Source organism: Salmo salar, chromosome ssa06, assembly GCF_905237065.1.
Source record: "Salmo salar chromosome ssa06, Ssal_v3.1, whole genome shotgun sequence".
Classification (NCBI taxonomy): Eukaryota; Metazoa; Chordata; class Actinopteri; order Salmoniformes; family Salmonidae; genus Salmo; species Salmo salar.
Genome location: NC_059447.1, coordinates 60,532,451 through 60,557,269, shown reverse-complemented (window position 1 = coordinate 60,557,269; position 24,819 = coordinate 60,532,451). Strand labels below are relative to the sequence as shown.

Genomic DNA, 24,819 nt, shown 5'->3' with positions numbered 1-24,819 from the left:
TATAGTTACTTTACACTTCTGTTAGCTATGCTGTTGAAATAAACTAGCTTTACATGATTTGAGTTTATTCTGCTTCTGACATCTGCCTCTTACTAACAAGTAGTAGATTTAGCCCACTCTTTGTCCCTAACAGTGAGAGACACACATGACAGATCCAACTTAGTAGCCTCCTACCCGCATTCAAGTCTCCCCACCCGGCATCGCCAGCCAGTGGCCACTACATGCAAGTCAGACGAGTGCACTCTTATGGCAGGTGAAGGGCACATTTTCTGAGATTCAGGAGCTCATGAAAATAGCTAGTTTGATGTGCAATTCGCTACATTAAAAATTAAAAGAGACAATTTATTATATTTGTATTATTCACACAATTTTAAGAAATCCACCGAGCTGCAAGGACACTTTTTCATAGGCCGGCAAAAGAGCAGCTGCTCGGGCGCTGGATGAGCCCTATCTGTGCACTTGCCTGAACATGACGAGTACCTAGTAACTCGAAAGAGCTGAGCAATGATGTCACATTAAAATGGCTCTGTGTTCTGTGTACTCTGTGTAACCTACTACCATACCAGCAAACAAATCATTCTGGATCAAGGGGCATTTGGATCACCAATATTTGGAATGAGGAGGAGGTTACTGTAGGTATTATAAACCTATCAGTAATTTCTCTTACGTGTAACCACAAGTCTGGTCTTGTGGGGTAGTACTGGATTCAAGCCTTATCTTTGAAATTCTGCGCTGTAGTGAGCTTAAATTGTAAAGGTAATTCCTGATAATGCTGTGAATAGAACATTGCCTTTAAATGTCAATTAGGCTACAATGCGGAACTTCGGCAATACGGATTGAATCGAGCCCCTTAAATCAAATTATTATAGAAAATTTGGAAAAACAGTAAAATGTGTAATGAGCTAACTGATTGGATTATCTTGTGACTGATGAAAGAGACTATCATATCCTCTAGAAGGGAGTGGTTACAACTATGACATCATTAACTTTAGTGCTCTGCTACAGATTTTTTACGTAGAATGTAGTCTGATTGGTCAATGTGATATTGTGATCATCATTATGGTAATAGACTATAGGTACAAAAGCACAAGAGTCAAATTCACATTTGCATCACATTGCAACCAGAGAAAAAGGGTTTACATGTGATACATCACCATCTGCATGGCTGAGAGGTAAGGTATGTTGAATTGAACAGAAAAATTTACTTAACCGGTATTTGTGGTAATATTTCCAACGAATACGCAAAACTAATGTACATTTTAATACATTTTATCAAGTGACTAAAATACAGCATTTGAATTTGTTTTATTAAATCATCCAACATAATGTAATACTTTCCAACTAATATTCTATAATTGATGTTTACATCTATATTAATAAAGTGACAATAATGTATCTTTTATATTTCAGATAAGATTCTTTCAACCACGACCATGGAACCAGGAATCAGTCTCAGCAAGACTGATATTGTTGAGAATATACTTCTATGTTTTGAAACAGTGAATGGGTCTTGCAAACGATCAATCTTTCCTCCAACAATACGAGTATTACTTTATCTCTTACTTGGCTCAATGTCTGTTCTGACAGTGTGTGGCAACCTTCTTGTAATCATCCCCATCATTCACTTCAAACAGCTCCACACCCCAACCAACTACCTCATCCTCTCTCTGGCTGTGTCAGACCTCCTCTTGGGGGTTTTAGTGATGCCTCCCAGAATGGTATATTCAGCGGAAAGCTGCTGGTATTTTGGGGATTTATTCTGTAAAATATACACCAGCACTGATGTCATGTTGTGCAATACATCCATTCTTAACTTGTGTTTTATTTCTATTGACCGGTATTATGCAGTGTGTCGCCCTCTCCTTTATAGAATTAAAATAACTGTTCACGTTGTTCTGATTATGATTCTGGTCACCTGGACTGTTTCTGCCGGAGTAGGGTTTTCTATGATATTTCTGGAGCTCAATATTTGGGGCATGGAGGATTTTTACTATAAAAATGTTGCCTGTGAGGGAGGATGTATTTTGTTTCAAAACAAAGTGTCGAGTATTGTGGCTTCGGTGATCTCATTCTACATCCCAGGAGTCGGGATGCTTAGCATCTACCTAAAGATTTTCCTAATAGCACAGAGACAGGCACGCTCAATTCAGGGTACAACCAATCAGAACTCTGTAGGCAAATCACAGAGGAAGGCCACCAAAACACTTGCTATCATTATGGGGGTATTTCTATCATTCTGGACACCCTTTTTTGTCATCAACTGCATTGATCCTTTTATTAGTTACTCTACCCCACCCGTTTTGTTTGAAACACTTATATGGATTGGCTATTTGAATTCAACTATTAATCCCATGGTGTATGCATTCTTTTACAGTTGGTTCAGGAAAGCGTTTAGAATCATCATTTCTGGTCAAATATTTCAACCTGACTCTTCAGAAATACAATTGTTTTCAGAATAAATACAGGGAGCTCCAAAAGTATTGAGATAGTGACACATTTTTTCTTGTTTTGGCTCTGTACTCCAGCACTTTGGATTTGAATTGATACAATGTCTATGAGGTTAAAGTGCTGACTGACAGATTTCATTTGAAGGTGTTACACCACTTTTGTACATAGTCCCCCCATTTTAAGGGACCAAAAGTATTGGAACGAATTCACTTATATGTGTATTAAATTTGTAAAAAGTTAGGTTTTTGTCCTATATTAATTGCACGCAACAGTGACTACATCCAGCTTGGGACTCTACAAACTCTATCAATAGAAATTAATGGTAAATAATGTATTGTGTAATTTTGGAGTCACTTTTACTGTAAATAAGAATAGAACAATTCAACATTAATGAGGATGCTATCATGATTATGGATAATCCTGAATGAATCGTGAAAGATTATGAATGAGAAAGTTATAGACGCACAAATATCATACACCCAACACATGCTAACCTCTCCTGTTATTGTAATGGTGCGAAGTTAGCATGTCTTGGTGGCATGATATTTGAGCGTCTGTAACTTTCTCACTCATCATTATTCATGATTCATTCAGGATTATCCATAACATTGGTAGCATCCACATTAAGGTAGGAGTGTTTAGAAACGGGCCTCCTGAGTGGAGCAGGGGGCAAAGGCACTGAATTGCAGTGCTTGAGGCGTCACTACAGACCCGGGTTTGATCCCAGGCTGTGTCACACCCAGCAGTGACAGGGATTCACATAGGGCGGCTCACAATTGGCCCGGCGTCGTCCCGGGTTAAAGGAGGGTTTGGCTAGGTGAGCTTTACTTGGCTCATCATGCTCTAGCCGCTCCTTGTGGCGGGCCGGGAGCATGCAGGCTGATTAGGTCATCAGTTGAACGGTGTTTCCTTCGACACATTGGTGCAGCAGGCTTACGGGTTAAGCAGGCGGGTGTTAAGAAGCTCGGTTTGACGTGTCATGTTTCTGAGGATGCATGACTCCACCTTTGCCTCTCCCGAGCCCGTTGGGGAGTTGCAGCGATGAAACAAGATCGTAATTGGATATTATGAAATGGGGTGAAAAAGGGGGTAAAATACAACAACAAAAAATGTGTTTAGAAACATATTCTATCCTTATTTACAACTAAAAGTGACTCCAAAATGACAAAATACATTATTTACCATTCATTTCTACTGAGCACAAAATAATCTGAAACACAACCGAAACAAACAGCAAATACATCCAACAAATGTGTAGAGTCACAGGCTGGATGTAGTCATTGCGTGCTATGAATATGAGACCAAAAACCGAACTTTTGACTCCTTTAATACACATATAAGTGAATTTGTCCCCAATACTTTTGGAGCTCACCGTATGTCTAAAATCAGTACTGACAAAGAAGTGTGACATGTGCCTTTGTTCTGTCCTTTATTAAACCATATCAGACACAGGTGTGTAGGTTTAAAAAACAAGTAAATCCAGTTGGCCCCAAAACATGAAATCAACCACTAGTAGGAGTTAGCCTCTCCTCTCCCATATCTTACATACATACATACATACATACATACATACATACATACATACCTACCTACCTACCTACCTACCTACCTACCTACCTACCTACCTACCTACCTACCTACCTACCTACCTACCTACCTACCTACCTACCTACATACATACATACATACATACATACATACATACATACATACATATATACAGTGGGGGAAAAAAGTATTTGATGCCCTGCTGATTTTGTACGTTTGCCCACTTACAAAGAAATGATCAGTCTATAATTTTAATAGTAGGTTCATTTGAACAGTGAGAGACAGAATAGACTAAACAGCATACTCTCACTGTTCAAATAAACCTACCATTAAAATTATAGACTGATCTTTTCTTTGTCAGTGGGCAAACGTACAAAATCAGCAGGGGATCAAATACTTTTTTCCCCTACTGTACATACACATACATACATACATACATACATACATACATACATACATACATACATACATACATACATACATACATACATACATACATACATACATACATACACAGAGTACATGGGGTGCAGAGATGGTAACACATCATTAGTGGCCTCGAGTGGATGTAGTCATACACATTTTCATAGGATCTCTGTGAATGTAGAATCCTTTCAGTTTTTTTTATATATTGCTCTGCAAATCCAGCTGAAGAAATGATGTTGTCAAAATGACATGGTGAATATATGTTTGCACTTCGGTGATATTATTGAAATAAAGATTATTTGTGTTGATAATGTGTAAAGTTTTCTGTGATACTGAATATTTTTGCAGATCGTACTTTATACTTCACATGATATGGTATATCACTTAATTTTCCTCTAATAACACATTACCAACACTTGAGACATCTGTGGCATTGTGTTGTGTGACACAAATGCACATTTTAGAGGGGCTTTTTAGTGTCCCCAGCACAAGGTGCACCTGTGTAGTGAGTATGCTGTTTAGTCCAGTCAACTTCTTGATATGCCACACCTGTCAGGTGGATATATTATCTTGGCAATGGAGAAATGCTCACTAACAGGGATGCTAACAAATTTGTGCACAAAAGTTGAGAGAAATGTCTGGGATGTTTAATTTCAGCTCAGGAAACATGAGACCAACACTTTACATGTGTGTTTATATTTTTGTTCAGTATAGCTACTTTACACTTCTGTTAACTATGCTGTTGAAATAAACTAGTTTTACATTATTTGAGTTTGTTCTGCTTCTGACATCTGCCTCTTACTAACACGTAGTAGAATTAACCCATTTGTTGTCCCTAATGGTGAGAGACAGATATGACAGATTCAACTCAATAATAGCCTCCAACCAGCATTCAAGTCTCCCCACCCGGCATCGCCAGCCAGTGGCCACTACATGCAAAACTGACGAGTGCACTCTTATGGCAGGTGAAGGGCACATTTCCTGAGATTCAGGAGCTCATGAAAATAGCTAGTTTGATGTGCAATTCGTTACGTTAAAAATTAAAAGAGACAATTTATTACATTTGTATTATTCATACATTTTTTTTAAATCCACCAAGCTGCAAGGACACTTTTTCATAGGCCGGCAAAAGAGCAGCTGCTCGGGCGCTGGTTGAGCCCTATCTGTGCACTTGCCTGAACATGATGAGTACCTAGTAACTCGAAAGAGCTAAGCAATGATGTCACATTAAAATGGCTCTGTGTTCTGTGTACTCTGTGTAACCTACTACCATATCAGCAAACACATCATTCTGGATCAAGGTGCATTTGGATCACCAATATTTGGAATGAGGAGGTGGTTACTGTAGGTATTATAAACCTATCAGTGATTTCTCTTATGTGTAACCACAAGTCTGGTCTTGTGGGGTAGTGCTGGATTCAAGCCTTATCTCTGAAATTCTGCACTGTAGTGAGCTTATAATGTAAAGGTAATTCCTGATAATGCTGTGAATAGAACATTGCCTTTAAATGTCAATTAGGCTACAATGCGGAACTTCGGCAATACGGATTGAATCGAGCCCCTTAAATCAAATTATTATAGAAAATTTGGAAAAACAGTAAAATGTGTAATGAGCTAACTGATTGGATGGCCTTGTGACTGATGAAAGAGACTGTCATATCCTCTAGAAGGGAGTGGTTACAACTATGACATCATTAACTTTAGTGCTCTGCTACAGATTTTTTTACGTAGAATGTAGTCTGATTGGTCAATGTTATATTGTGATCATCATTATGGTAATAGACTATAGGTACAAAAGCACAAGAGTCAAGTTCACATTTGCATCACATTGCGACCAGAGAAAAAGGGTTTACATGTGATACATCACCATCTGCATGGCTGAGAGGTAAGGTATGTTGAATTGAACAGAAAAATGTACTTAACCATCTTTTGAAATGGCAAAACACTTCCCTTTCGGTATTTGTGGTAATATTTCCAACGAATAAGCAAAACTAATGTAAATTTTAATACATTTTATCAAGTGACTAAAATACAGCATTTGAATTTGTTTAATTAAATCATCCAACATAATGTAATCATTTCCAACTAATATTCTATCATTGATGTTTACATCTATAGTAATAATATGACAATAATGTTTCTTTCATATTTCAGATAAGATTCTTTCATCCATGACCATGGAACCAGGAATCAGTCTCAGCAAGGCTGATATTGTTGAGAATATACTTCTATGTTTTGAATCAGTGAATGGGTCTTGCAAACGATCAATCTTTCCTCCAACAATACGAGTATTACTTTATCTCTTACTTGGCTCAATGTCTGTTCTCACAGTGTGTGGCAACCTTCTTGTAATCATCCCCATCATTCACTTCAAACAGCTCCACACCCCAACCAACTACCTCATCCTCTCTCTGGCTGTGTCAGACCTCCTCTTGGGGGTTTTAGTGATGCCTCCCAGAATTGTATATTCACTGGAAAGCTGCTGGTATTTTGGAGATGTATTCTGTAAAATCCAAACCAGCACTGATGTCATGTTGTGCAATACATCCATTCTTAATTTGTGTTTTATTTCTATTGACCGGTATTATGCAGTGTGTCGCCCTCTCCTTTATAGAACTAAAATAACTGTTCACGTTGTTTTGATTATGATTCTGGTCACCTGGACTGTTTCTGCCGTAGTAGGGTTTTGTATGATATTTCTGGAGCTCAATATTTGGGGCATGGAGGATTTTTACTACAAAAATGTTGCCTGTGAGGGAGGATGTATTTTGTTTCAAAACAAAGTGTTGAGTATTGTGGCTTCGGTGATCTCATTCTACATCCCAGGAGTAGGGATGCTTAGCATCTACCTAAAGATTTTCCTTATAGCACAGAGACAGGCACGCTCAATTCAGGGTACAACCAATCAGAACTCTGTAGGCAAATCACAGAGGAAGGCCACCAAAACACTTGCTATCATTATGGGGGTATTTCTATCATTCTGGACACCCTTTTCTGTCGTCAACAGCATTGATCCTTTTATTAGTTACTCTACCCCACCAGTTTTGTTTGAAACACTTATATGGATTGGCTATTTGAATTCAACTATTAATCCCATGGTGTATGCATTCTTTTACAGTTGGTTCAGGAGAGCATTTAGAATTATATTTTCTAGTAAAATATTTCAACCTGACTCTTCAGAAATACAATTGTTTTCAGAATAAATTGAAACAGTGACTCATGTTTTGTTGTTTTGGCTCTGTACTCCAGCACTTTGGATTGGAAATGATACAATGACTATAATGTTAAAGTGCAGACTGAAATATTTATTTGAGGGTAGTTTGATCCATATCAGGTGAATTGTTTAGAAATTACACCACGTTTTGTACATAGTCCCCCCATTTTAGAGGACCAAAAGTATTGGGACGAAGTCACTTATGTGTGTATTAAAGTAGTAAAAAGTTTGGTTTTTGGTCCCATATTCATTGCACGCAACAATGACCACATACAGCTTGGGCCTCTACAAATTCTGTTAATAGAAATGGAGGATAAATATTGTGTAATTTTGGAGTCACTTTTACAGTAAATAGGAATAGAACACTTCTATATTCATGTGGATACTACCATGATTATGGATAATCCTGAATGAATCATGAATTATTATGAGTGAGAAATTTACAGACGCACAAGTATCATACCCCCAAGACATGCTAACCTCCCCTGTTATTGTAATGGTGAGTGGTTAGCATGTCTTGTGTGTATGATATTTGTGCGTCTGTAACTTTCTCACTCATCATTATTTACAATTCATTTAGGATTAGCCGTAATCATAGTAGCATCCAAATTAATGTAGAAGTGTTAAGAAACATATTCTATTCTTATTTACAATAAAAGTGACTCCAAAATGACAGAATGGATTATTTATCATTCATATCTATTGGGCACAAAATAATGTGAAACACAACTGAAGAAAACAGCAAATACATCCAACAAATGTGTAGTCACAAGCAATGTAGTTATTGCGTGCTATGAATATGAGACCAAAAACCTACGTTTTTTCTACTTTAATACATATATAAGTGAATTTCTCCCAATACTTTTGGTCCCCTAAAATGTGGGGACAATGTACAAAAATTGCTGTAATTTCTAAACGGTTCACCCGATATGGATGAAAATACCCTCAAGTTAAATGCATCCAATGTGCAAAGCTGTATCAAGGCAAAGGTTGGCTACATTGAAGAATCTCAAATATAAAATACATTTTGATTTGTTTAACACTTTTTTGGTTACTACATGATTCCACATGTGTTACTTCATAGTTTTGATATCTTCACTATTATTGTACAATGTAGAAAATTGTAAAAAATAAAGAAAAACCCTAGAATGAGTAGGTGTGTCCAAACATTTGACAGGTACTGTACATATTCATCTGGATCTGTGAAACTGGCCCATAATGTAGGTTGTAATGTGATAACTAAGTCATATGCTATATACATTGATTCTTTCCTTTTATGTTTACTTGGCCCTGTGTTTTCCATCTGTATCTGAGATGCGAACAGGTTATGGTACATTTAGCCTCTGAAGCCGAGGCTTCTCAGGAAGGATGGCAACGTGAAATGGTACATTTGAATGCATTTGAAATACTCCAAGCATGTACAAGGCCTTTACTGTATCTATTTGTTTTTCCATCTATAAACTTCTTCACTAGAGCACCTGTCCTTTTTGCAGAGAAATATTATCAAGATGGATAACTCATTCCAGACTGATACAGTATGTTTTATTGTATTTTTATACATTTTTTATTCAAACGCACATAAAGAACAAGTACAGAACTCTGCAGTCTGTTCGTAAGATCGTAATGAGGATCACATACCAATATGAAGGCCGATATACCCCTTACAGAAAACTGCATGCATTTCACATGAAAACCTGAAGTGTTCCAAAAACAAATGTTTGGTCCCGCTTTAAATTACATTCGGCTTCATAAAGCCTTCATAATGCTTTAAAAAGGGTTCACTAACCCTAACTGTATGACATAAACACCAATGTCAACTGTGACAGAACCCACTAAGTCGAATATGATGTAAACATGTGCTTTATAAAGGGTGACATGTTGGGCTGAAGGATGGCACGCGCTCTAAAGTGAAGTCATGTTAGTAACGTTACACCTAATCTCGTTCCTAGAGACTTCCGCCCAATCCACTTAAATACCTTTCACACCCTACAGTAACCTGTGTACGGTAAGAGAACCTTCATAAATCAGTAGAACTTTAATAACCTATTAATTGACACTTCATGTAGTATCCTGTAACACTTAATTTGAAGTGAGACACATTTGATAATTCATAACGCATCCATAAAGACTCTACATCACAGGACGCTGTACTTACTTTAAAGTCAGACCCCTTTGGTATTTTATAACACATACATAAATGCCTTTTATCATATGACTCTGTACTTACTATAAAGTCAGACACCTTTGGTCATTCATTACACATAAAGGCTTAATGATGTAAACACAAATGTATTAACACTCAGGGAGTTATAACTAATAACTAACATATGTCCTTTTATTTTTACATTTTTAAAACAATACAAATACATTCAGTTTAAAAAAGTCCAGCAATGCAATTACATTGAACATTACACAGGGATGTTATCAGTGTAGCTTGTTTCTGAGCTGGCGGACGAATGGTTCTTAACTCTCTGCCTGCTGGAGGTACTACATGTTGATTCCAACCTTAAAGTAACAAAGAAAATTAGCAGGTCTGGTAGGAAATGCCTTTGTCACACCATCTGGATAAGGGCATTTCTGTAAAGGGGAGATTGGAAACTCCATTTCAATCGTACTATTGTATTCCTCTGTCGGTGTATCTTGGGGGATTGTTATTTAGCTGAGCCTACTAGCTACATACATTTTGTTAGCTAGCTAACGTAGCAAGCAACTGCTGTGAAGTCACTGAAATTATTTGAAATAACAATTGAGGTACAGCAGCTACAGTGAGGGAAAAAAGTATTTGATCCCCTGCTGATTTTGTACGTTTGCCCACTGACAAAGAAATGATCAGTCTATAATTTTAATGGTAGGTTTATTTGAACAGTGAGAGACAGAATAACAAACAAAAACATCCAGAAAAACGCATGTCAAAAATGTTATAAATTGATTTGCATTTTAATGAGGGAAATAAGTATTTGACCCCTCTGCAAAACATGACTTAGTACTTGGTGGCAAAACCCTTGTTGGCAATGACAGAGGTCAAACATTTCTTGTAGTTGCCCACCAGGTTTGCACACATCTCAGGAGGGATTTTGTCCCACTCCTCTTTGCAGATCTTCTCCAAGTTATTATGGTTGAGACTGACGTTTGGCAACTCGAACATTCAGCTCCCTCCACAGATTTTCTATGGGATTAAGGTCTGGAGACTGGCTAGGCCACTCCAGGACCTTAATGTGCTTCTTCTTGAGCCACTCCTTTGTTGCCTTGGCCGTGTGTTTTGGGTCATTGTCATGTTGGAATACCCATCCACGACCCATTTTCAATGCCTTAGCTGAGGGAAGGAGGTTCTCACCCAAGATTTGACAGTACATGGCCCCGTCCATCGTCCCTTTGATGCGGTGAAGTTGTCCTGACCCCTTAGCAGAAAAACACCCCCAAAGCATAATGTTTCCACCTCCATGTTTGACGGTGGGGATGGTGTTCTTGGGGTCATAGGCAGCATTCCTCCTCCTCCAAACACGGCGAGTTGAGTTGATGCCAAAGAGCTCCATTTTGGTCTCATCTGACCACAACACTTTCACCAGTTCTCCTCTGAATCATTCAGATGTTCATTGGCAAACTTCAGACGGGCATGTGTATGTGCTTTCTTGAGCAGGGGGACCTTGCGGGCGCTGCAGGATTTCAGTCCTTCACGGCGTAGTGTGTTACCAATTGTTTTCTTGGTGACTATGGTCCCAGCTGCCTTGAGATCATTGACAAGATCCTCCCGTGTAGTTCTGGGCTGATTCCTCACCGTTCTCATAATCATTCCAACTCCACGAGGTGAGATCTTGCATGGAGCCCCAGGTCGAGGGAGATTGACAGTTCTTTTGTGTTTCTTCCATTTGCGAATAGTCGCACCAACTGTTGTCACCTTCTCACCAAGCTGCTTGGCGATGGTCTTGTAGCCCATTCCAGCCTTCTGTAGGTCTACAATCTTGTCCCTGACATCCTTGGAGAGTTCTTTGGTCTTGGCCATGGTGGAGAGTTTGGAATCTGATTGATTGATTGCTTCTGTGGACAGGTGTCTTTTACACAGGTAACAACTCCCTTTAAGAGTGTGCTCCAAATCTCAGCTCGTTACCTGTATAAAAGACACCTGGGAGCCAGAAATCTTTCTGATTGAGAGGGGGTCAAATACTTATTTTCCTCATTAAAATGCAAATCAATTTATAACATTTTTGACATGGGTTTCTGGATTTTTTGTTGTTATTCTGTCTCTCACTGTTCAAATAAACCTACCATTAATATTATAGACTGATCATTTATTTGTCAGTAGGCAAATGTACAAAATCAGCAGGGGATCACATTTTTTCCTTCACTGTATGTAATTTAACTCAACACTTAACTGCTACAAACTCATTTAAATGACAGTAAATACATTTCAACTTACTCGTTTTATGTTGTCGAGTGGCACCACAGGTGGGCATTTGTTTTGGGGACTCATCACGTGTAACGGCTGTCGTAGAGAGAGGACCAAAGCGCAGCGTGTTGATTGCTCATGATGAATATTTATTTTAACTCAGAACACTAAAGAAAAAATAACAAAGAGAAAACGAAAGCACACAGTTCTGTCAGGTACATAAACTAAACAGAAGACAACTACCCACAAACACAGGTGGAAAAAACCCTACCTAAGTATGATCTCCAATTAGAGACAACGAGGACCAGCTGCCTCTAATTGGAGATCATCCCAAAAAACAACAACATAGAAATAGAAAACTAGAACCTAAACATAGATATACAAAACATAGAAAAATACAAAACACTCCCTGTCACGCCCTGACCTACTCTACCATAGAAAATAACATCTTACCATGGTCAGGACGTGACAGTACCCCCCCCAAAGGTGCAGACTCCGAATGCCAATAAAAAACTAAAGGGAGGGTAGGGTGGGTAACTCCTGTCTATGGCGGCTCTAGTGCAGTCCAAATAACCTTATCCTCCAGCGGATCCTCCAGCAGAGTAGGCAGCTCCGGTTCGGGGCGTAACCCCGCTCCACCCGCTGATCCCTCTGCTTTAGTACCACCGGACCGTGGATCGTCATCGGAGGAACCGGACTGTAGATCATCGCTGGATGTTCCGGGCTGCTGGTCGCCGCTGGAGGTTTCCGGGCTGCAGGCCGCGCTGGAGGTTCCGGGCTGCAGGCCGCCGCTGGAGGTTCCGGGCTGCAGGCCGCCGCTGGAGGTTCCGGGCTGCAGGCCGCGCTGGAGGTTCCGGGCTGCAGGCCGCCGCTGGAGGTTCCGGGCTGCAGGCCGTCTCAGGAGGTTCCGTACTGGGGACCGTCGCTGGAGGCTCCGGACTGGGGACCGTTGCTGCAGGCTCCGTGCCATGGATCATCACTGGAGGCTTTGTGCCATGGATCATCACTGGAGGCTCCGGGCCATGGATTATCACTGGAGGCTTCGTGCCATGGATCATCTCTACAGGCTCCGGGCCATGGATCATCCCTACAGGCTTCTTGCCATGGATTATCCCTACAGGCTCCGGGCCATGGATTATCACTGGAGGCTTCGTGGCATGGATCATCCCTACAGGCTCCGGGCCATGGATCATCACTGAAGGCTTCGTGCCATGGATCATCACTGGAGGCTTCGGACCATAGATCATCACTGGAGGCTTCTTTCGTGGAGCTGGAACAGGTCTCACTGGACTGAGGAGACGTACTGGAGGGAGAGTGGAGGCACTGGAGGGAGAGTGTGAGGAGCAGGCACAGGACGTACTGGGCTATGGAGGCGCACTGGAGGGAGAGTGCGAGGAGCAGGCACATGCTCACCACGATAAGCACAGGGAGTTGGCTCTGTTCTCACACCTGACTCCGCCAATCTACCCGTGTGCCCTCCCCCCCAAAGAAATGTTTGGGCCTGCCTCTCGTGCTTCCCCGGCAGGCTTCTGTATCTGTCCAATACTTGCCCCCAAGTCCAGTCTATCCTCTCTCGCCACTCCTCCAGAGACCAGGAATCCATCTCCTCCCGGGCACGCTGCTTGATCCAGTTGTGGTGGGTACTTCTGTAACGGCTGTCGTAGAGAGGGGACCAAAGCGCAGCGTGTTGGTTGCTCATGATGAATATTTATTTTAACTCAGAACACTAAAGAAAAAATAACAAAGAGAAAACGAAAGGGCACAGTTCTGTCAGGTACATAAACTAAACAGAAGACAACTACCCACAAACACAGGCGGAAATAACCCTACTTAAGTATGATCTCCAATTAGAGACAACGAGGACCAGCTGCCTCTAATTGGAGATCATTCCAAAAAACAACAACATAGAAATAGAAAACTAGAACCTAAACATACATATACAAATCATAGAAAAAACACAAAACACCCCCTGTCATGCCCTGACCTACTCTACCATAGAAAATAACATATTACTATGGTCAAGACGTGACATAACATGCGCTTATTGTGCTACAGAAACACTGGTAACCAAAAAAACTGTGCAGGGCATGCCCTATGAAATAAAGGGCACCTACACTCAAAAATCTAAGTGCTTATGCCACCCTTTATAAAACATGTTTGACATATTTGACATAGTGGGTTATATCACATTTGACATTGGTGGTTATGTCACACAGTTATGCCACATTTATGAACCCTTTATAGAGCATGACATACGGTTATAGCTGAAAGAGAGAGAGAGACACACACACAGAGAGCATGGGCTCCTGAGTTCTCCTGAAAAAATATAGAATTAGAGTTGGATAAATGGAGATAAACTTGAATTTTTTCGCCAGGACTTATACAGGATACTAACCTCAACATCAAAATCTTCAATCCAAATCACAGTTCCATACCTAACACCTTGATTTTGGACATAATTGCCTGAATTGACTATTTCTACCAAGAACTAACAAGAAAAAAACTTCTAACAAACCAAAACCTGCAGAAGAAACACAGCGGAATCTGGAAATACCATCCGCAACCACACTGAGTGAGTAAAGTGCAGTCTGAACCTCCTTCTGAACGCTAAAAGTAAAAGACAATTATCTCTAGGGAATTTTGTTATATAAAGCTTAATAAATAAGGCTACAAAGTACCAAGCTGCTAGGAAAGAAACTGACCAACAACCTCAATTTTCTACTGGATCTTCGCAACTAGCTAACCGCAATCCTGGGTGACTACTCCTGGCTAGCGTTTCCATCCCGGAGCAAGCACCAATTCGCCTGAAGCTAGCTCGGCCAGGGCTCCTGTGCTACCACCGAAGCCCACTCCTGGGTTACAATATCCATACCCCTTCTACTGCCGGTACGGGGCACGGAACCCCACCGATCCTCTACGACTGGAATACCGACATTATCTGCCCGAGGATTCCAAAAGGCCCCTCAGGCGCGATGTCCGCTGAAGGCCCATTCTGCTAACCGGCCTGCTAGCTATCTAGAGCTACTTGGAACCCTACTAATTCCACGACTGGTCTATCGACATCACCGCAAGATGAGGCAAAAACAGACTCACCCCCATCGCGACGTCCCCCAAAGGCTAACTTGCTAGCCCTGATCTGCTAACTGCTAGCTTGCCTGCCCCGGTCTGCTAACTGCTTGCCCCGGTCTGCCTACTGCTTGCATGCTAACCCGGCCTACTAACTGTTAGCATCGGCCTGCTAACTGTCTGAATCGCTGTGTCCCCAGTCAGCCCAACCAATCACTGGACCCATATGTTCACTTGGCTACGCATGCCTCTCTCTAATATCAATATGCCTCGTCCATTACTGTCCTGGTTAGTGATTACTGTCTTATTTCACTGTAGAGCCTCTAGCACTGATCAATATGCCTTAACCAACCATGTTGTTCCACCTCCTACATATGCGATGACATCACCTGGTTTAAACGTCTCTAGAGACTATATCTCTCTCATCATTACTCAATGTATGGTTTATGGGTTTATCTCCAATGTACTCACATCCTACCTTACCTTTGTCTGTACAATATGCCTTGAATCGATGCTATCGTGCCCAGAAACCTGCTCCTTTTACTCTTTGTTCCAAACATGCTAGACGGCCAGTTCGTATAGCCTTTAGCTGTACCCTTATCCTACTTCTCCTCTGTTCCTCTGGTGATGTGGAGGTTAATCCAGGTCCTGCAGTGCCTAGCTCCACTCCCACTCCACAGGTGCTCTCATTTGTTGACTTCTGTAACCTTAAAAGCCTTGGTTTCATGCATGTTAACATTAGAAGCCTAATCCCTAAGTTTGTTTTACTCACTGCTTTAGCACACTCTGCCAACCCGGATGTCTTAGCCGTGTCTGAATCCTGGCTTAGGAAAACCACCAAAAACCCTGAAATCACTAACTATAACATTTTCCGCCAAGATAGAACTGCCAAAGGGGACGGTGTTGCAATCTACTGCAAAGATAGCCTGCAGAGTTCTGTATTACTATCCAAGTCTGTACCCAAACAATTCGAGCTTCTACTTCTAAAAATGCACCTTTCCAGAAACAAGTCTCTCACTGTTGCCGCTTGCTATAGACCTCCCTCTGCCCCCAGCTGTGCCCTCGATACCATATGTGAACTGATTGCCCCCCATCTGTCTTCTGAGCTCGTGCTACTAGGAGACCTAAACTGGGACATGCTTAACACCCCGGCCATCCTACAATCTAAGCTTGATGCCCTCAATCTCACACAAATGATCAATGAACCTACAAGGTACAACCCCAAATCCGTAAACATGGGCACCCTCATAGATGTCATCCTAACTAACTCGCCCTCCAAATACACTTCTGCTGTTTTCAATCAAGATCTCAGCGATCACTGCCTCATAGCCTGCATCCGTAATGGGTCTGCAACCAAACGACCACCCCTCATCACTGTCAAACGCTCCCTAAAACACTTTTGCGAGCAGGCCTTTCTAATCGACCTGGCCGGGGTATCCTGGAGTGACATTGACCTCATCCCGTCAGTAGATGATGCCTGGCTATTCTTTAAAAGTGCCTTCCTCAACATCTTAAATAAGCATGCCCCACTCAAAAAATGTAGAACTAGGAATAGATATAGTCCTTGGTTCACTCCAGACCTGTCTGCCCTTGACCAGCACAAAAACATCCTGTGGCGTTCTGCATTAGCATCGAATAGCCCCCGTGATATGCAACTTTCAGGGAAGTTAGGAACAAATATACACAGGCAGTTAGAAACGCTAAGGCTAGCTTTTTCAAACAGAAATTTGCATCCTGTTGTACTAACTCAAAAACGTTCTGGGACACTGCAAAGTCCATGGAGAATAAGAGCACCTCCTCCCAGCTGCCCACTGCTCTGAGGCTAGGAAACACTGTTACCACCGATAAATCCACTATAATTGAGAATTTCTATAAGCATTTCTCAACGGCTGGCCATGCTTTCCACCTGGCCAACCCTACCCCAGTCAACTGCTCGGCACCCTCCACAGCAACCCGCCGAAGCCCCCACCATTTCTCCTTCACCCAAATCCATTATTATTTGGGACCAAACCAACATTTGTTATTGAAGTAGAAGTCCTGGGAGTGCATTCTGACGAAGAACACCAAAGGTAATCAAACTTTTGTAATAGTAAATCGGAGTTTGGTGAAGGCTAAACTTGCTGGGTGTCTAAATAGCTAGCCCTGTGATGCCGGGCTATCTACTTAGAATATTGCAAAATGTGCTTTCACCAAAAAGCTATTTTAAAATCGGACATATCGAGTGCATAGAGGAGTTCTGTATCTATAATTCTTTAAATAATTGTTATGCTTTTTGTGAACGTTTATCGTGAGTAATTTAGTAAATTGTTAGTAAATTCGCCGGAAGTTTGCTAGTATGCTAGTATGCTAGTTCTGAACGTCACATGCTAATGTAAAAAGCTGTTTTTTGATATAAATATGAACTTGATTGAACAAAACATGATTCCAACCTTAAAGTAACAAAGAAAATTAGCAGGTCTGGTAGGAAATGCCTTTGTCACACCATCTGGATAAGGGCATTTCTGTAAAGGGGAGATTGGAAACTCCATTTCAATCGTACCATTGTATTCCTCTGTCGGTGTATCTTGGGGGATTGTTATTTAGCTGAGCCTACTAGCTACATACATTTTGTTAGCTAGCTAACGTAGCAAGCAACTGCTGTGAAGTCACTGAAATTATTTGAAATAACAATTGAGGTACAGCAGCTACAGTGAGGGAAAAAAGTATTTGATCCCCTGCTGATTTTGTACGTTTGCCCACTGACAAAGAAATGATCAGTCTATAATTTTAATGGTAGGTTTATTTGAACAGTGAGAGACAGAATAACAAACAAAAACATCCAGAAAAACGCATGTCAAAAATGTTATAAATTGATTTGCATTTTAATGAGGGAAATAAGTATTTGACCCCTCTGCAAAACATGACTTAGTACTTGGTGGCAAAACCCTTGTTGGCAATGACAGAGGTCAAACATTTCTTGTAGTTGGCCACCAGGTTTGCACACATCTCAGGAGGGATTTTGTCCCACTCCTCTTTGCAGATCTTCTCCAAGTCATTATGGTTGAGACTGACGTTTGGCAACTCGAACATTCAGCTCCCTCCACAGATTTTCTATGGGATTAAGGTCTGGAGACTGGCTAGGCCACTCCAGGACCTTAATGTGCTTCTTCTTGAGCCACTCCTTTGTTGCCTTGGCCGTGTGTTTTGGGTCATTGTCATGTTGGAATACCCATCCACGACCCATTTTCAATGCCTTAGCTGAGGGAAGGAGGTTCTCACCCAAGATTTGACAGTACATGGCCCCGTCCATCGTCCCTTTGATGCGGTGAAGTTGTCCTGACCCCTTAGCAGAAAAACACCCCCAAAGCATAATGTTTCCACCTCCATGTTTGACGGTGGGGATGGTGTTCTTGGGGTCATAGGCAGCATTCCTCCTCCTCCAAACACGGCGAGTTGAGTTGATGCCAAAGAGCTCCATTTTGGTCTCATCTGACCACAACACTTTCACCAGTTCTCCTCTGAATCATTCAGATGTTCATTGGCAAACTTCAGACGGGCATGTGTATGTGCTTTCTTGAGCAGGGGGACCTTGCGGGCGCTGCAGGATTTCAGTCCTTCACGGCGTAGTGTGTTACCAATTGTTTTCTTGGTGACTATGGTCCCAGCTGCCTTGAGATCATTGACAAGATCCTCCCGTGTAGTTCTGGGCTGATTCCTCACCGTTCTCATAATCATTCCAACTCCACGAGGTGAGATCTTGCATGGAGCCCCAGGTCGAGGGAGATTGACAGTTCTTTTGTGTTTCTTCCATTTGCGAATAGTCGCACCAACTGTTGTCACCTTCTCACCAAGCTGCTTGGCGATGGTCTTGTAGCCCATTCCAGCCTTCTGTAGGTCTACAATCTTGTCCCTGACATCCTTGGAGAGTTCTTTGGTCTTGGCCATGGTGGAGAGTTTGGAATCTGATTGATTGATTGCTTCTGTGGACAGGTGTCTTTTACACAGGTAACAACTCCCTTTAAGAGTGTGCTCCAAATCTCAGCTCGTTACCTGTATAAAAGACACCTGGGAGCCAGAAATCTTTCTGATTGAGAGGGGGTCAAATACTTATTTTCCTCATTAAAATGCAAATCAATTTATAACATTTTTGACATGGGTTTCTGGATTTTTTTGTTGTTATTCTGTCTCTCACTGTTCAAATAAACCTACCATTAATATTATAGACTGATCATTTATTTGTCAGTAGGCAAATGTACAAAATCAGCAGGGGATCACATTTTTTCCTTCACTGTATGTAATTTAACTCAACACTTAACTGCTACAAACTCATTTAAATGACAGTAAATACATTTCAACTTACTCGTTTTATGTTGTCGAGTGGCACCACAGGTGGGCATTTGTTTTGGGGACTCATCACGTGTAACGGCTGTCGTAGAGAGAGGACCAAAGCGCAGCGTGTTGATTGCTCATGATGAATATTTATTTTAACTCAGAACACTAAAGAAAAAATAACAAAGAGAAAACGAAAGCACACAGTTCTGTCAGGTACATAAACTAAACAGAAGACAACTACCCACAAACACAGGTGGAAAAAAACCCTACCTAAGTATGATCTCCAATTAGAGACAACGAGGACCAGCTGCCTCTAATTGGAGATCATCCCAAAAAACAACAACATAGAAATAGAAAACTAGAACCTAAACATAGATATACAAAACATAGAAAAATACAAAACACTCCCTGTCACGCCCTGACCTACTCTACCATAGAAAATAACATCTTACCATGGTCAGGACGTGACAGTACCCCCCCCCCCAAAGGTGCAGACTCCGAATGCCAATAAAAAACTAAAGGGAGGGTAGGGTGGGTAACTCCTGTCTATGGCGGCTCTAGTGCAGTCCAAATAACCTTATCCTCCAGCGGATCCTCCAGCAGAGTAGGCAGCTCCGGTTCGGGGCGTAACCCCCGCTCCACCCGCTGATCCCTCTGCTTTAGTACCACCGGACCGTGGATCGTCATCGGAGGAACCGGACTGTAGATCATCGCTGGATGTTCCGGGCTGCTGGTCGCCGCTGGAGGTTTCCGGGCTGCAGGCCGCCGCTGGAGGTTCCGGGCTGCAGGCCGCCGCTGGAGGTTCCGGGCTGCAGGCCGCCGCTGGAGGTTCCGGGCTGCAGGCCGCCGCTGGAGGTTCCGGGCTGCAGGCCGCCGCTGGAGGTTCCGGGCTGCAGGCCGTCTCAGGAGGTTCCGTACTGGGGACCGTCGCTGGAGGCTCCGGACTGGGGACCGTTGCTGCAGGCTCCGTGCCATGGATCATCACTGGAGGCTTTGTGCCATGGATCATCACTGGAGGCTCCGGGCCATGGATTATCACTGGAGGCTTCGTGCCATGGATCATCTCTACAGGCTCCGGGCCATGGATCATCCCTACAGGCTTCTTGCCATGGATTATCCCTACAGGCTCCGGGCCATGGATTATCACTGGAGGCTTCGTGGCATGGATCATCCCTACAGGCTCCGGGCCATGGATCATCACTGAAGGCTTCGTGCCATGGATCATCACTGGAGGCTTCGGACCATAGATCATCACTGGAGGCTTCTTTCGTGGAGCTGGAACAGGTCTCACTGGACTGAGGAGACGTACTGGAGGGAGAGTGGAGGCACTGGAGGGAGAGTGTGAGGAGCAGGCACAGGACGTACTGGGCTATGGAGGCGCACTGGAGGGAGAGTGCGAGGAGCAGGCACATGCTCACCACGATAAGCACAGGGAGTTGGCTCTGTTCTCACACCTGACTCCGCCAATCTACCCGTGTGCCCTCCCCCCCAAAGAAATGTTTGGGCCTGCCTCTCGTGCTTCCCCGGCAGGCTTCTGTATCTGTCCAATACTTGCCCCCAAGTCCAGTCTATCCTCTCTCGCCACTCCTCCAGAGACCAGGAATCCATCTCCTCCCGGGCACGCTGCTTGATCCAGTTGTGGTGGGTACTTCTGTAACGGCTGTCGTAGAGAGGGGACCAAAGCGCAGCGTGTTGGTTGCTCATGATGAATATTTATTTTAACTCAGAACACTAAAGAAAAAATAACAAAGAGAAAACGAAAGGGCACAGTTCTGTCAGGTACATAAACTAAACAGAAGACAACTACCCACAAACACAGGCGGAAATAACCCTACTTAAGTATGATCTCCAATTAGAGACAACGAGGACCAGCTGCCTCTAATTGGAGATCATTCCAAAAAAACAACAACATAGAAATAGAAAACTAGAACCTAAACATACATATACAAATCATAGAAAAAACACAAAACACCCCCTGTCATGCCCTGACCTACTCTACCATAGAAAATAACATATTACTATGGTCAAGACGTGACATAACATGCGCTTATTGTGCTACAGAAACACTGGTAACCAAAAAAACTGTGCAGGGCATGCCCTATGAAATAAAGGGCACCTACACTCAAAAATCTAAGTGCTTATGCCACCCTTTATAAAACATATTTGACATAGTGGGTTATATCACATTTGACATTGGTGGTTATGTCACACAGTTATGCCACATTTATGAACCCTTTATAGAGCATGACATACGGTTATAGCTGAAAGAGAGAGAGAGACACACACACAGAGAGCATGGGCTCCTGAGTTCTCCTGAAAAAATATAGAATTAGAGTTGGATAAATGGAGATAAACTTGAATTTTTTCGCCAGGACTTATACAGGATACTAACCTCAACATCAAAATCTTCAATCCAAATCACAGTTCCATACCTAACACCTTGATTTTGGACATAATTGCCTGAATTGACTATTTCTACCAAGAACTAACAAGAAAAAAACTTCTAACAAACCAAAACCTGCAGAAGAAACACAGCGGAATCTGGAAATACCATCCGCAACCACACTGAGTGAGTAAAGTGCAGTCTGAACCTCCTTCTGAACGCTAAAAGTAAAAGACAATTATCTCTAGGGAATTTTGTTATATAAAGCTTAATAAATAAGGCTACAAAGTACCAAGCTGCTAGGAAAGAAACTGACCAACAACCTCAATTTTCTACTGGATCTTCGCAACTAGCTAACCGCAATCCTGGGTGACTACTCCTGGCTAGCGTTTCCATCCCGGAGCAAGCACCAATTCGCCTGAAGCTAGCTCGGCCAGGGCTCCTGTGCTACCACCGAAGCCCACTCCTGGGTTACAATATCCATACCCCTTCTACTGCCGGTACGGGGCACGGAACCCCACCGATCCTCTACGACTGGAATACCGACATTATCTGCCCGAGGATTCCAAAAGGCCCCTCAGGCGCGATGTCCGCTGAAGGCCCATTCTGCTAACCGGCCTGCTAGCTATCTAGAGCTACTTGGAACCCTACTAATTCCACGACTGATCTATCGACATCACCGCAAGATGAGGCAAAAACAGACTCACCCCCATCGCGACGTCCCCCAAAGGCTAACTTGCTAGCCCTGATCTGCTAACTGCTAGCTTGCCTGCCCCGGTCTGCTAACTGCTTGCCCCGGTCTGCCTACTGCTTGCATGCTAACCCGGCCTACTAACTGTTAGCATCGGCCTGCTAACTGTCTGAATCGCTTTGTCCCCAGTCAGCCCAACCAATCACTGGACCCATATGTTCACTTGGCTACGCATGCCTCTCTCTAATATCAATATGCCTCGTCCATTACTGTCCTGGTTAGTGATTACTGTCTTATTTCACTGTAGAGCCTCTAGCACTGATCAATATGCCTTAACCAACCATGTTGTTCCACCTCCTACATATGCGATGACATCACCTGGTTTAAACGTCTCTAGAGACTATATCTCTCTCATCATTACTCAATGTATGGTTTATGGGTTTATCTCCAATGTACTCACATCCTACCTTACCTTTGTCTGTACAATATGCCTTGAATCGATGCTATCGTGCCCAGAAACCTGCTCCTTTTACTCTTTGTTCCAAACATGCTAGACGGCCAGTTCGTATAGCCTTTAGCTGTACCCTTATCCTACTTCTCCTCTGTTCCTCTGGTGATGTGGAGGTTAATCCAGGTCCTGCAGTGCCTAGCTCCACTCCCACTCCACAGGTGCTCTCATTTGTTGACTTCTGTAACCTTAAAAGCCTTGGTTTCATGCATGTTAACATTAGAAGCCTAATCCCTAAGTTTGTTTTACTCACTGCTTTAGCACACTCTGCCAACCCGGATGTCTTAGCCGTGTCTGAATCCTGGCTTAGGAAAACCACCAAAAACCCTGAAATCACTAACTATAACATTTTCCGCCAAGATAGAACTGCCAAAGGGGACGGTGTTGCAATCTACTGCAAAGATAGCCTGCAGAGTTCTGTATTACTATCCAAGTCTGTACCCAAACAATTCGAGCTTCTACTTCTAAAAATGCACCTTTCCAGAAACAAGTCTCTCACTGTTGCCGCTTGCTATAGACCTCCCTCTGCCCCCAGCTGTGCCCTCGATACCATATGTGAACTGATTGCCCCCCATCTGTCTTCTGAGCTCGTGCTACTAGGAGACCTAAACTGGGACATGCTTAACACCCCGGCCATCCTACAATCTAAGCTTGATGCCCTCAATCTCACACAAATGATCAATGAACCTACAAGGTACAACCCCAAATCCGTAAACATGGGCACCCTCATAGATGTCATCCTAACTAACTCGCCCTCCAAATACACTTCTGCTGTTTTCAATCAAGATCTCAGCGATCACTGCCTCATAGCCTGCATCCGTAATGGGTCTGCAACCAAACGACCACCCCTCATCACTGTCAAACGCTCCCTAAAACACTTTTGCGAGCAGGCCTTTCTAATCGACCTGGCCGGGGTATCCTGGAGTGACATTGACCTCATCCCGTCAGTAGATGATGCCTGGCTATTCTTTAAAAGTGCCTTCCTCAACATCTTAAATAAGCATGCCCCACTCAAAAAATGTAGAACTAGGAATAGATATAGTCCTTGGTTCACTCCAGACCTGTCTGCCCTTGACCAGCACAAAAACATCCTGTGGCGTTCTGCATTAGCATCGAATAGCCCCCGTGATATGCAACTTTCAGGGAAGTTAGGAACAAATATACACAGGCAGTTAGAAACGCTAAGGCTAGCTTTTTCAAACAGAAATTTGCATCCTGTTGTACTAACTCAAAAACGTTCTGGGACACTGCAAAGTCCATGGAGAATAAGAGCACCTCCTCCCAGCTGCCCACTGCTCTGAGGCTAGGAAACACTGTTACCACCGATAAATCCACTATAATTGAGAATTTCTATAAGCATTTCTCAACGGCTGGCCATGCTTTCCACCTGGCCAACCCTACCCCAGTCAACTGCTCGGCACCCTCCACAGCAACCCGCCGAAGCCCCCACCATTTCTCCTTCACCCAAATCCATTATTATTTGGGACCAAACCAACATTTGTTATTGAAGTAGAAGTCCTGGGATTGCATTCTGACGAAGAACACCAAAGGTAATCAAACTTTTGTAATAGTAAATCGGAGTTTGGTGAAGGCTAAACTTGCTGGGTGTCTAAATAGCTAGCCCTGTGATGCCGGGCTATCTACTTAGAATATTGCAAAATGTGCTTTCACCAAAAAGCTATTTTAAAATCGGACATATCGAGTGCATAGAGGAGTTCTGTATCTATAATTCTTTAAATAATTGTTATGCTTTTTGTGAACGTTTATCGTGAGTAATTTAGTAAATTGTTAGTAAATTCGCCGGAAGTTTGCTAGTATGCTAGTATGCTAGTTCTGAACG

General features: G+C 42.6%; 2 protein-coding genes across 2 annotated transcripts; both read left to right on the top strand.

Moving 5' to 3' along the window:
- The first annotated feature begins 1,433 nt into the window (after positions 1–1,433).
- On the top strand, positions 1,434–2,459 carry LOC106607618 (trace amine-associated receptor 1-like). Its single transcript, XM_014204760.2, has one exon. The coding sequence runs from the start codon at positions 1,434–1,436 to the stop codon at positions 2,457–2,459; it is 1,026 nt and encodes a 341-aa protein (XP_014060235.2).
- A 4,131-nt stretch (positions 2,460–6,590) lies between these two features.
- LOC106607617 (trace amine-associated receptor 1-like) lies at positions 6,591–7,625 on the top strand. The gene has a single exon (XM_014204759.2). It carries the CDS (start codon positions 6,594–6,596, stop codon positions 7,623–7,625), a length of 1,032 nt encoding a protein of 343 aa, XP_014060234.2. The 5' UTR covers positions 6,591–6,593.
- Positions 7,626–24,819: the final 17,194 nt, after the last annotated feature.

What these genes read in the sequence shown, in the direction of transcription:
- LOC106607618 (XM_014204760.2), top strand. Translation starts at nt 1,434, where the DNA reads ATGGAACCAGGAATCAGTCTCAGCAAGACTGATATTGTTGAGAATATA.
- LOC106607617 (XM_014204759.2), top strand. Translation starts at nt 6,594, where the DNA reads ATGACCATGGAACCAGGAATCAGTCTCAGCAAGGCTGATATTGTTGAG.